The sequence below is a fragment of the Psammomys obesus genome, unplaced genomic scaffold (genome assembly GCF_907164565.1).
Source record: "Psammomys obesus unplaced genomic scaffold, mPsaObe1.curated_primary_1811, whole genome shotgun sequence".
NCBI classification, from domain to species: Eukaryota; Metazoa; Chordata; class Mammalia; order Rodentia; family Muridae; genus Psammomys; species Psammomys obesus.
In genome coordinates, this window is record NW_026585895.1 from 48,855,816 (window position 1) to 48,869,930 (window position 14,115).

Below are 14,115 nucleotides of genomic sequence, written 5' to 3' on the forward strand. Positions count from 1 at the left end.
TCCAAACCAACCACGAGAAGGCTGAGGCTATGTGGTATACATTCTTCTCAATATCTGAGCCCAAGAGATTAGAGGCTATTCACTACAAGACAAGCTACCTATCAACACATAAAAGGAAAGCCAACAACCTCAACACTGCATAGTCCTGTGCTAAGCCTAATACTGGCGTCTCAGTGGAAAGGACCACTGCATTCACAAGCCTAAAGCAGAAACATGACACCATCAGGATTAAGTTTGGGGTAAACTGGCTAACTGCAAGGATCTACCCATCTCCATATTAAAACAGAATGGCAAATTTGGGCTTCTGAGGGAAGTTAGAAAATGTAATCCAATTAGCTATTGTCGGTAAAACCGCCTCAGTGTTACTATGGTAACTGCTATGGCCTGCTGAGCACCTATTTCATCGGGCACAACACTCCATGCATTATAGACTGAAGCCTACACACATCCTGAAGTGAAGGCAGGCACTGTCACCCTTACTTTTCAAGTGAAAGAACTGAAGGTCAGAGGGGGTGAAGAACCTGCCCAGGACAGCATGGCGGCCAGCCTGCAGCAGTGCCTGAGCCACTCTGCGACCACCGCACATACTCACATGCTCTCTAAATATCTCTGCCCCTGCCACCAGTGTTTCCTGCACACCTGTGAGTGCTGCTCTGAGTGGAAAGTGTTGAGGGCAGGCTCCATGGGGACGTCTGGTTATAGAGACGAAGCTGCTGCAGACTGTCCACCAGGTGATTCAACCTCTTCCTCTGTTGGTTGATGATCTCCCTGTTGTTGGCTAGTGTGTTAAAAAGTGTCTCTCGTTCTGGCACAACCAGGCGCCTGGTGGCAATAAGGAAAAGAATTAGATACAAACGGCTCCCTTTTACCCCACAACACAGGAGGCTGCAATTCTAACAGAAAAAAATCGTAAAATGGAGAACAAGAGACATCAAGAAAATACTAAGTAAGAGGGGCATGAGACTCTCATTAGGGTAGGACGGAATCAGAGGGGCCTGCACTAGGCCTTAGTACAAACTGGGCAGAACTGCAGCTTTGGGAAGAACATAAGCTAAGCCCTTAAGTCCGCTTGGGACTTGACTTATGGTTTTCTATAAGGAAACAAACCAGGCTCACTGGAAGTATGTGGGAGGCAGTCATTGCTTAGACTGCTGATGGAGACAATACAGGGCTGGCAGCAGGGAGATTGAGTTCCCCAAAGACTCAAACAGTTCCTGTTGGATGACAGGTCTAAGGTCAGAAATACTCAGGTCTACATTCTTTTGATTTTCATTATAAACCTTTGAACATATAAATGTTTTTTAACTTAAAAATATACAAATAAAACAAAATTGGGTGGTCCTATATGAGGCACCTGGTTTCTTTGCTATTGTCTGTCTGTCCATCTGTCTATCACCACACAAAGATCAGAATAAAAACTACTGATGCATAACAGAAATGTCTAGTTTTATTTGCTTTTCTCAGAACCACTGAGAAGAACAAGGCAGTCAAGTGAGTGAACACAAATTTCCAGGACTTTCTAGTTGGAGTAAGGTAACATTTTGAGAAGGACTGAAAACAGAGAAGTGCCAAGAAATGAAAACCATGCCCAGAACTTGAACTCTGAGAAAGGGAACTGAGCAGCCCAGTGCGGTGAGTAGGAAATGCAAGGGGCTGTCACAGTAAGGAAAGCTGGTTTCTGTTAGCGTGTGCAGCATGGCTCTGTTAGCAAAGGAGAACACAGCTGGAGAGGAGAGCAGACGCCTCACCGTCTCATGGAATCACAACTAGTGGAGTGAGCTCTGACTGTGGGTCAAGGGCTCCAGTCCACAAAATCCTCCGTGGGCAGAGCTGGGAGAACTGCTCAGCCTGCCTCCCCATCCTCCACTTGGAGCAGAGGGGCCTAGGGTTGGGCTTTTCAGCCTGCTCCACACAGCATGGCGACATTTCCTTACTTCTGCTAACTAAACTATATACACACTCTAGTCCTGACCCTGACAAGACACCCACTGCCCCAAGAAAAAGCTCCATGATCCCACAGCTTTACAACAAATCAACACTGCAGTTTTTGTTTCCATACAGGGCTAATCACTAAGTGTTAAAAGTCTAACATTCACAGGGGCTCACAAACTTCTCAAGTTTTTGTACTAGTGCTCATCATACTGCCTCCTAGTCCTTCAACAAAATATAAGCACAACCCAGACGGCGAGACTGCCAGTTATCCGTCTTCACCATCACCTGTCAAATCCTGATAGCTAGCCATACTAACTGGAGTTCTTTTCTCGACACCAGATGTGCTCATGCTTACACTCCCAGCCCTTGGGACACTGAGGCAGGAGGAATACCAAGCGGTACAAGACATCCTGGACCATAAAGCTGAAACCATTTCTCAGAAAGTAAAACAAAACAAACATTTTCTCAAAAGGACAACTTGGAAGACTGACAAACGTGCAAGAGGATTTCTTTCTGTTTTCTAAGGTTTATTTACTGTGTGTGTGTGTCAGAGGGTGTTTATGAGCACCATGGACATTCAGAGCTTGTGACCTCCTGAAACTAGAGTTACAGGCAGCTGTGCAATACCCAATGTGGGGCTAGAAACTGAATTCAGGTCCTGTGGAAGAGCAGCCAACCCTCTTAATCAGTGAGCCACCCTACCCAGCCCCAAACTGAATTCTCTTAAGCACTGTAGTTATACTATAAATCTACCCATTGAAATCATCTTAAATGCTTTTCAATTAATTTATATGTTTGATACAAGATAAAAAGCATTTAGTGTAATTTCTTGAGAACAGCTATTCAGTGGCTACATAATTTTTGTTTTGGCGTTTGTTGCTGTTGTTCTAGACAGGGTTTTTTCTGTTTTTTTTTCCAGACAGGGTTTCTCTGTACAACTCACTTTGTAGACCAGGCTGGCCTTGAACTCACAAAGATCCACCTACCTCTGCCTCCCGAGACCACTGCCTGGCTTATATACCTTCCTGATGCTTGGGCTTTCCTGATGTAAGGGATTGAATATATGGTACATACACATAAAAGTCAATGGCTTTATCACCGAGCTACATCCTCAGCCTTTATGAAATTCACATTCTTATTCTGAAATTATGCTGTGGTGCAAATTTGCTTATATAACTTACTATGATCATCATTCTGTGCTTCTGTAAATGAAACGTGTAGAAATGAAATGACTAAGCAGGAGGAAGGATGCTGTGAGGTTTTTACATTTGGTCCTATAAAAGGCAGCAGCAACAACACCTCACTCACCTCTGTCTTTTCTTCTGTTCCAGATGTCGATCCCACTCTAAGTCTAGAACATCATTCACATCCTGGACAGCAAACTTCACATACTGATGAAGGCGGCGAATTTCCTACCAGAGAAAAATTAAAAGGCAATGACTCATTCTTCTGGTAGCTAGTTTGGGGGGAGATGCATTTAAGTAGTCAAAATAATTCTGAAATATTTCTATATTGAGAACTGTATGAAAAAGGAAAACACTAGATTTTATTATAACCATTAAACACAAACCATTTAATAAAAAGCAGAAATTCCATTTCTGAAGTAGAGATGAACAGAGATGAAACAGAGAAAGGAAAAGAGTGGGTGTGGAAGCCTCAGGCCCTGGGGGGCAGATGTACCCACTTCCTTCTCCATGTCCTGCCCTGGGCAGGGTGGGACATGCTGGAATGCCCTCCTGCCCTTGCTCACAGTGCGCCCATTTAGTTCTCTCTCATCATGATTTAGACAAGATGATTGGATAATTGGTGCTGGAAATAACGCTGACTCTAGATATTCATAGCACAGAACATACAGTCTCCCTCACCATTTGAGGAGCATTTTTCACAAGTATACAACAGTATCCATACTGGAAACCCAATCTACCACTACTAACTTTTACAGGCTGTTAGACCTGTAGTGACATTCTTTCAGCTGGGGCAGTTAATCTTCATGGCTACACAATTTGACTCTTAAACATTAAAAACAAAACCAAGGGAATGAGGGAGCGGGATACAGCTGGGACACAGAGTTAAAAATGTAACTAATAAGAAAAATAAAATAAAAAAAAAATAAAAAGTAAAAAGAATGTATTAAATTAAAAAAAAAAAAACAAAAAACGAATTATTCGATCAAGTAAGCGTACAGACACTGAGCAGCCCCCAATAAGCACAGATCTGACAATGGTGAAGTGTATTTCACAAATGTTCATGTTATGTCTCAATCACGAAACAGGAAATGCCATTTAGAAAAAGCCAAGCTGAGTCCAGGGAGGTGGCAGCAGCTTCAAGGGCATTTGCTGACCACAGGAGGCTTTCCTTCACCCACCTCAGCTGTGATCTCGGGTCTGCGCTAGCCAATGCCCTTCCAAATGCCTCCCAACTGGGTAGAGCAGCAAAAATCAACACTTCAAGGGTCTGCAAACACTTTTCAGTGGCTTCCTTACTCTCTCCCCATGGCATCATACCCCACATGAAAACTCTAAGTCCACTGTTCCTGACTGTCCCTTACCAGCTTCAGGAACCAAATGCTGTTGTACAGTGGCTAAGGCATGGGTGTAGACTCTGTTAGTTATGAACGCTGGCAGCCTGGACCACTGCACCATCCTTGCTTTGTATGTAGTAAGTGTCCAATTACGTTTCCTGCAGCTACCTATGTAGCATAGTGAAAGAAGACAATTACTCCTTTCTCAGTGCAGAAGCTGAATGTTTTTCTCATGGTAACTGGGGAGAAGTGAAAGGCTCCTGTGAGGGCTGAGAGGAATACCTACAGTGGGGACTGCAGTCTGAGAGCATCCTCATAAGAAAAGGCCCACAGGGGAAGATAGAGCAGTCAATGATCCCAAGAAAGCGCCTCTAAAAGAGGTCATCCTTTCATCTTCCAGGTGCTAGGTATTCTGGGTGGCGATAGAAAACAAGGAGCAGAGGCCTGAGGTTAAGTTCCTTGTAGCAAGAGGGATTCACCACACCCACATAGACGTGTGTGAAGTGAGGAGAATCGGGGCTGCCTACAAACCACTCCTCTGGGATTCTTGATGTGTGGAAGGGAAAGATGACCCATGTACACAGAGGCAAACAAAATCCAACTGGCCAAAGCAGAAATGAAGACTAGGAGTGACCAAATGTAATTGCTCCAGCTCAGCAGGCGGCAGAGGTCCCGCAGGCCAGACTGTCTGATGCCAGCACAAGCTTGGACCACAGTCCTTATTAGCTTAGGAAGCACTCTCTCTGCGGACCCAATAGCTCTCACACTGGAGAGCAGCTGGTCTGCTTTCTGTTCTTGTTTTTGAGAGGGTCTTTGTTTAGTGGATATAAACATAGTTTTGTTTTGGTCCCAGGTGTGGGATACGGGGCTGATTCAGATGGTCCACAGCAGCAACTGTTCACTTCCTGCCGGCTCTGAGAGGAGCTCTTTCCCAGCTGCAGATAGTTTAAATCTGAAGACTCTGGAGAGAAACTAAAATAAATGCCAGACCCCAGAGAGTGTGGAGCTGGGAGAAAGAACAAGGCTGCTCTTGCTTCCTGATTGCTGCCCCTGGTTGCTGTTATAACACCAGAAGTTGGAGATCTCCTGAAATGAGGATTGGACTGGCTCCAAGGAACCCGACGACCCTAACCAGCAGGAAGCAGCTAAGAAAACTTCGGCTCCTCTCCCACTAACCTTTTCTCTCCCTACCTGGTGTTGAGGTATTGGAAGAGATTGGGGTGGAGTAGGGAGAAAAAGATATAAGAAATGTAAATGAGTTTTTAAAAAGTATGCCAACAGTAGCTAAGGTTGGCCTCAAACTCACCATCCTCCTTCCTCTGTCTCCTGAGAGGGAGCTATATGCCAACACACAGGGTTACTAGCTGGTTTCCTGCCAGGCTGCCACTGTAGTATTAGTCATGATTTGATTTATGAATACCTACTTTAACAAAGAACTTTATCAAGTTCAAGACTTAAAAAGAGATCTACCTTTAAAGTAAAATGTTAAAAAAAGCATATCGTTTTCTTTACTACAAATAAGTTTATGGAAAAGCACAGCAAGTTATTAGCAGAAGGCCAGCAGCTTCCTGAGGGCATTACTCAAAACCACTGCCACAGTGGCAGGCTTGCCACGGCTGAAGCTCCTCAACAGATGGAAGGTCCTTGCTCACCTACCTGGAGCTGGGCTTCACTCTTGGGATCCAGTGGTCTCTTATAGAGCAGGTGGAGATACCCAGAGTCATGATTTCTTCCATGCTGTTCTCTGGCTTCCTCCACTCCAGCAAAGCCCTCCAGCAAGGCTGTTTTCAGGGTACTTATGTCTCCATGAAGAGACTAGGAAAGGCACAGAGATATACTGATACAACGGCTGTATAGCCAAAACAAAACCAAAGCCTCTGTTTGGCCCAGGAGGGTGGAGAGTCTCAACTGCTTAACATGGTTAAGATCTCAGTCACATTTAAACACTGCACTGTTTAAACACTTTCACTGTTCCCATGCACAAAACCATTTTTCCCCATTTTTTCTTTTCTTCTTGTTTTGTGTCGGGGTGGAGGGCTTGTAAAAAAAAAAAAAAAAAAAATGTTCTATTGCCAGGGGCGCAGTGGCGCACGCCTGTAGTCCCAGCAGTCGGGGAGGTAAGAGGCAGGCAGATATCTGTGAGTTCAAAGCCAGCCTGGTCTACAAGAGGAGTCCAGGACGGCCACGGCTACACAAAGAAACCCTGTCTTGAAAACAAAACAAAACAAAACAAAAAGACAAAACAAAAAATTCTATTATGTTTCTTGCTTCAGTGACTGTAGGAAAAAATTAAAAATCCTAAACTCTGAAAAAACATTTCATGTTTAGAAGGATAGTCATATTAAAAAATTATTAATTTTTAAATTTTACACGTACAAGTGTTTGCCTTGTGCACCACATAAGTGCCTTGTGCCCAGAGAGGCCAGAAGAAATGTCAGATACCCTGGGATTCGAGTTAGAGGGGCCTGTGAGCCACCGTGTAGGTGCTGGGATCAAATCTAGGTCCTCTGAAAGGAGCAGCACTGCTCTTAACTACTTAGCTATCTCATCAGGTCCTAAAATGTTTAATTTCCTTTCTCTTGATTTCAAACACAACTTCTGGTGATTGACAATGTGGAAAGTAAGAGCAGAGACAGGACTCGCGATCCAGCTCCAGAAAGACATCACCTAACATCCTGGAGACTTTCTCTTTCCAAGCTTATTGATTAAGACCAGAAGACATAAGACTTGAAAACGCGTCTGGCAATATCCTTTTCTAAGCAGAGACTTTCAAAATCTCACTTGCCTTCCTAAGCAAAACAGAGAGGGTCCCAACTTGCCCTAGGCAGGAAAGCTGTTAGGATTGCGTGAGATATCCTGGTATAGGACAGTGCCTGATGGAGTAGCTTTAAGCAATAAATACTTGACATCTGTATGCTTCAAAATGATACTATCTTAACCCAATCCTATAAAAGAAACATTTGAAAATATATTTAACTTAAATAAACAACTATACCCAACTTTTATGAATGTCTAGTATGTGCTACCAAGGTGGAAACTAAGACAGCTAGAAAAGCTTTGTCAAGCCTCAGTTCTGACAGTCCTGACCTCAGGCTTTTGCAGAGAAAATGCCACCAACAGCACTGATGGTCCTCTGAGAACATTGTGGTTCATAGCAGTGTTCCAAACTAACTGCAGTTTCTGAAAGCCCCCTGCTCAGGAAAGATACCCACTGATACTAACCTCTGTGGCCTCTCTAATCTCTAAAAGGAAGGTGTGCAAGTCATCAGACTCGGTCCGCAGCATCTTCATCTCCTCTGAGGTGCCAACCTGGAAACAAGCTTTGGCGGTCCGGGCCTTTAATTCCTCTAGCTCTTTCTGAAAGTGTGCAATCTGTGAGACCATGAACAGAGAGACAACTTGTTCTGAATGGCAGTAGTAACAGCACTTCCATGTTGTCAGGGTAAACCTGTCCAGGGTCTGAGCCAGGACCTGATGGTACAATAATGGCAGTGCAGGGGATGCACTTAAGGCTGCTCCTATCTCACTGTCAAAGATTCTCTCAGAAAGATACTGCTTGTGCAGCAAACTCACCTCCTCTCCAATTCCAGCCATCACAGGGTCTGAGTCTTTCCACTGATGTCCTTGTTTCTCTGTGACAGAAGGCTGAAGTGACTTGGCCTGAAATGGAAGGCAAAAACTTCACGGTGGGCTCCACACTATCAGGTCTGGGTTCTAGCATCGCCCCCTCAAGCGGCACGTGGGTCACCACTCTTTGGAATTGTGTGCACTGAGTCTCCATTTTGTACAGGACACATTCCACACAGTGAAAACCGTGAGCTAGTTCTGACATCCTTACTCAGGGAACGTAGTCAGGGCCAACGCAGACAGTGAGAAGCAAACCTTCAGAGAATGAGGCACTGAAGATAGCCAAGAAAGTTCTCCCTCACCCAAGTGGGAACAAGATGTGAGAGAGAAGGCTACAGGCGGCAAGAGCAAGCACAAGGAGCTAAAGGAAGAAGACTGGTGTGACCAGGTGTGAGAGTCATGTGGGTTAATGAAGCTAAGGACAGGGAAAATTAGAGAAGAGGTCAGAGAAGCAGGTAGAGCAAGTGTCTATAGACACACCACGGAGTTCAGATTCTACTGCTGTAGGCATGTTAGAAAGCTGCTGCTATTTCAGAAGTGTTTGGATTAAATTTGATTCATCATTTAAAAGAAGAAGGAAGAAAAACCTCTTTCCTCCCCTAAATCAGTGGCATTGCTTGTTTTCTTGAGACAGGGTTTCTCTGTGTAGCCCTGGCTGTCCTGGAACTCACTCTGTAGGCTGGCCTCTGCCTCCCAAGGGCTAGGATCAAAGGCTTGCGCCACCACTACCTGGAACTTTTGGTTAATTTTTATCACAGCAACAGAAATAAAACTGGGATACCTTCCAACAGAAAAACGTTAAGAACATCCATAGGCTATAGAAATTCATAGAAAATACACAGATGGCTAAAATTCATATGAAATAAAGCTTAATTTTGCTAATCACTAGGAAAATATAAATTGACTAAAAACAAACAAAAAGCTGAATACAATGTAAGGTGAAAAACAGCATGCCTGGCAAGAATGCGGACAGTGTGCAAGTGTCAACCATGGGTCGCAATTTGCTAAAGAACTGCAGTCTATGGCCCAGTCATCACATGACTAAGCTGAAACCCCAAAGAAAGGTGTACAGATGTTCACCAGAAAACATCAAGCACACCGGTCAGAATAGTATTAGCTGGAAACTACTCAGGAGGATGGAAGCAGTACCCGTAATAAAGCATCAACTCCTCACAGCAGCAGAGGGACAGAAATCGGCATACACTCTGTGGTTCTATTTGAAGAAAATTAGTAAACAGGCTAAATTAATCTATATACTGTTAGGTAACAAGGCAGTGAGTGACCCTTGGCAAGGACAGAGACCAGAAGAGGGCACATGAGGAAGAGCCCAAGATCCTTTGTCAACTCGTTTGCTAGTTACAAAGGTGCAGTTAGCTGATGACAATGAACGAGGTGTGCACATTCCACATGGACTTTTTTCCACATAAATTACAAGCGGCAAACCAAGTAATCCAATTAAACAATGGGGAACAGAGCTAAACAGAGAATTCTCCACAGAGGAATATCGAATGGCAGAGAAACACTTAAAGAAATGCTCAACCTCATTAGCCATCAGGGAAATGCAAATCAAAACAACCCTGAGATTTCACCTCCCACCCACCAGAATGGCCAAGATGAAAAACTCAAGTGACAGCACATGCTGGAGAGGTTGTGGAGAAAGGGGAACCCTCCTCCACTGCTGGTGGGAATGTAAACTGGTACAACCACTCTGGAAATCTATCTGGCGCTTTCTAAGACAATTAGGAATGGTGCTTCCTCAAGACCCAGCTATACCACTGCTAGGTATATACCCAAACTTTGCTCAAGTACACAAAAGGGATACTTGCTCAACCATGTTTATAGCAGCTTTATTTGTAATAGCCAGAACCTGGAAACAACCCAGATGTCCATCAACGGAGGAATGGGTACAGAAATTGTGGTATTTTTACACAATGGAATACTATTCAGCAATCAAAAAGGAGGAAATCATGAAATTTGCAGGCAAATCGTGGGATCTAGAAAAGATCATTCTGAGTGAAATATCCCAGAAGGAGAAAGACAAACACGGTATATACTCACTTATATAGACCTGTAAGATATGATAAACATAATGAAATCTATACACCTAAAAAAGATTATCAAGAGAGCGGACATGGGGTAAGATGATCAATCCTCCTTTAGAAAGACAGATGGGATGTGCATTGAACATATGACAGGAGTCTACTGAGCGCATCTGAAAGACTCTAACTAGCAGTGTTTTCAAAGCAGATACAAAGACTCATGACCAAACCTTCGGCAGAGTACAGGGAATCATATGAAAGAAGGGAAGTTAGTATGATGGGGAAAGGATAGGAGCTCTACAAGGACCAAATATATCTGGGCACAGGGTCTTCTCAGAGACTGTCATTCAACCAAGGACCATGTATGGATATAACCTAGAACCTCTGCTCAGATGTAGCCTGTGGTAGCTCAGTAACCAATTGGTTTCCCATAGTGAGGGGAACAAGGACTAGCCTCCCCACCCCCCAAGGGAGGAGCAGTCCTGTTAGGCCACAGAGGAGGGCTTCGAAGCCAGTTCTGAAGATACCTGATAAAACAGGATCTGATGAATAGGGAGGAAGTCCCCCCCTATCAGTGGACTTGGAAAGGGGCAGGGTGGAGATGAGGGAGGGAGGGTGGGATTGGGAGGGAATGAGGGAGCGGGACACAGCTGGGATACAGAGTTAATAAAATGTAACTGATAAGAAAAAATAAAATAAAATTAAAAAAAGCTAAACAGAGGTTGGGCATGGTGACCCACGCCTTTAATCCCAGCACTCAGGACGCAGGGGATCTTCGTGAGTTCAAGGCCAGCCTCCTGTACTACAGAGTAACCTCCAGGCCAGCTAGGGCTACATAGTGAGACCGTGTCTTAAAAAGGAAAGGAAATAATTGCTTTTCTGAGTACCTGTCAACTTCGGTATCTCCCGTGTCTGAATTCTAAAGCGCAAAGGCCCACTTTAGAAACATGCAAGTATATTAAGAAAATGTAAACCTACCTGAGGAGAGCCTGACTTTGCCACTGGAGGATTTATCCTGGGTGATTTCTGCACCATGGAGGGTACTGAACTTGGACCACTCTGAGTCGATCGGCCTGCTAGCACAAATGACCAAGGAACCAGTTATAACAGACACCCACTCCTGTTACTTCTGTCACCACAAACTTCTTTCCCTAAAACTAAGAAAAGGAGTTAGAATCATCCCTGGCTCCACTTTTACGATCTGTATTGAAAAAAAAAAAGTGATGACCCCATGGGCCTGGTGGTACACATCTATAATCCCAGTACTCAGGAGGCTCAAGAAGGAGAATTTTAAGTTCAAGGTCACTTTAGGCTTACATATCAAGTCCCAGGCAAGGTTAGGTCACCTTTAAAACATGCCTCAAAAACACAAAGATGGCTGACAAAATGGTTTAATGAAAAGACTTTGGTAAACTTCACAAGGAAAGAAATGTCCTTTTCTCTGAGCAACAGGTAAGAAGCAAAAATTTCAAGTTTTCCTCATTCAATATCTGTTCGGTATTTGCCAAAATAAATTTTTTTTCAGGCATTCAAACCCAAATGGCCACCCAAGCCTAGGTATGATGATTCCAGCCTTTACTCCCAGTAGTCAGGAGGCAGAGGCAGTCTAAGCTAAGTTGTGGGTTTGAGGCTAGCCTGGTCTACATGGTAAGTTGCAAACCAGCCAGGACTACCTAGTAAAACCCTGTCTCCAATACAAGCCCACACAAACAGATACCCAAATAACCAATTTAAAAATTGCACTGGGGGCCAGAAAGACAGTTCAATAGTGAGTACTGCTCTTGCAGAGAATTCAGCTTTGGTTCCCAGCACCCACAACTGCCTGTAACTCCAATTCCAGGGGCTAGAAACCTCTGGTCTCCCCAAGTAATGGCACTCACATGCACATACACACACATAATAAAACAAACTCAGCAAACAACCTCCACATCAGACTGAACAAAAGCATGCACGGTGACTCACACCATCTATATGATGTGCCATTCCAAATCTTTAACTTGAACACTATCATGTGGAAACAATCAAATCCAAACAGGGATGGTCCCAAAACCACTGAGCCGACTTTCTTATAAATGCTATTGAAATGAACTGAGACTATGCAGAAAAAAACAAACAAACAAACAAACAAAAACAGAATGTAGTTTACGAGCTTTAACTGACATTACTGGGCAAATATGACAAGGACTCTAGATTTGACTGTTCATTTCTTGAGTATAAGTCTTGGCATTTAGGAGCTGGGTACCCATGCACCTAGAGGGCCAAGTGTTTCACATTGTCTAAAATTAATTCTCAAATGTTTCTAATTTTTTACATAAAAGGAAAAAAAAAAGCAAACATGCAAAATGTTTAGAAAGCACTAAACCTTGGTGAAGACCACAGTATTTACAATTTTGCAACCAGTTTGTACATGTAACAGAAATGGGAAAAGATAGGGTAGGTGCCTCTGGAGTCTTATATCCTGCCTGTAATTATTCCATTTCATCATGTTTAAAGTAGCTGATGGTAAAAATGTAATTAATAGTCTCAGGTATAACTGGAGGGCTTACTGCTTTGTGGTTTCTTTTCTCTCCTCTACCATTGTCCACCCTTATTAGCCCCAGATAGGAGACAAAAAAAAAATACAAGAGAAAGGGGGTGAAGTTATCGTTAGACTACCTCCTGTACGTCGAGTTCCTCAGGGGGGGAAGTTTGGCTTTATCATTAGGATAGCAAACTTCTTGTTTCTTTGCAAACGACTACTTGAGAAACCTCAACCAACAGCATCCAACAGCATCCAACAGCATCCAACCACTAACCAGTCACCAACAGCAACAATGCCTTGCAAGGCCCTAGCATTTATACAGCCTCTGAAAAGTTCCCAGAATTCCAAATGACACACACTCACAGAAACTATCTGCAGCTGGCAAAACCATGCTGCAAATCATAGTCAACTGCTGTGAAGCAGCCCCATTACCCCACACCTGGGGTTAAAACAAAAACATATTCCCATAACATTTCTGTGTTTTTCAGAGAAACCAATATTACACACTTCTCACTATACTCAGGAGCAGTAAGCACAAGAGTCATTGAGGGCTGCTCCAGTCATGCTGAAGGGCAGCTCAGTAACTGTCTTTCCATTAGAGCACGCTGTGTGAGGGTCAGCACTCAGCGACAAGACACTTTCTTTGAATCTCTATGAGCAGCTAAGTAAAAGCTAATAGAACTGAAACCACTGTGAATCTCCAATTCAGAACAACAATCACAGCACTTTAAGACGTTAAAACAAACAAACCCCAAAATTTAGCCAGGTGGTGGTAGTACACGTCTTTAATCCCAGCACTTAAGAGGCAGAGGCAGGTGGATCTCTAAGTTCGAGGCCAGCCTGGTCTACAGGGTGAGTTCCAGGACAGCCAGGGCTACAGAGAAATCCTGCCTCAAAAAACAAAAACCCTTGCCCATTCTTCTATAAAGGACAGCTGAGAACAGAAGCTGTTGGCTTCCGAGAATACCTGATGGCGAGGGAGAAACTGAAGACTTCAAAGGCATGGAGCTGGATGATGCTGGGAGAGGGGTGGGATGGCTGAGTGGTCCAGAAGCAGCTGGCTTTGGGGAGGAAGAGAATGGCAACACGGAGGGTGTGCTTGTGGAGTTAAGAGCAGGTGCAGAGGAGGCCACAGCGGTGAACCTGAAAGTGGAAATACAGTTCTATCACAACAGCCTGCTAGAGAAGTCTTTCACACTGGTCATGCAGTGATACTCAAGAATAACTGACTACCCATCTGCCTTCAGAACAACACACATGCTGCTTACTCATGTGAGGGAAGTTACCCCTGCTTATCAACAACAGCAGCACAGAAGCACTTAGTGTAAGGTAAATTCCCAGTTCTCTATGGGACAAGAGATCTATTTTTTTTAGCCTATCAAATGTGTTTAAGGGGTGCTACAACAAAGCATGAGAACTTGTTTTGAGGTTTTGGAGGGTGTGAAAGACACCAGGGAAGCAAGCAGGTCAGTATC

General features: G+C 43.9%; 1 protein-coding gene across 4 annotated transcripts in view; it reads right to left on the bottom strand.

Moving 5' to 3' along the window:
• Positions 1-14,115, bottom strand: part of Nup214 (nucleoporin 214) — an 85,077-nt gene that overhangs the window by 54,759 nt on the left and 16,203 nt on the right. For 3 of the 4 annotated variants that reach the window (XM_055600186.1, XM_055600184.1, XM_055600187.1), the window contains 7 exons: positions 13,608-13,783; positions 11,098-11,195; positions 8,027-8,113; positions 7,676-7,825; positions 6,110-6,268; positions 3,241-3,344; positions 640-822 (listed from right to left, as the gene is read on the bottom strand). In XM_055600186.1, the coding sequence (XP_055456161.1) occupies positions 640-822; positions 3,241-3,344; positions 6,110-6,268; positions 7,676-7,825; positions 8,027-8,113; positions 11,098-11,195; positions 13,608-13,783 (957 nt within the window). The remainder of the gene's footprint in view (positions 1-639; positions 823-3,240; positions 3,345-6,109; positions 6,269-7,675; positions 7,826-8,026; positions 8,114-11,097; positions 11,196-13,607; positions 13,784-14,115) is intronic. The other variant, XM_055600185.1, reaches the window with a different exon arrangement.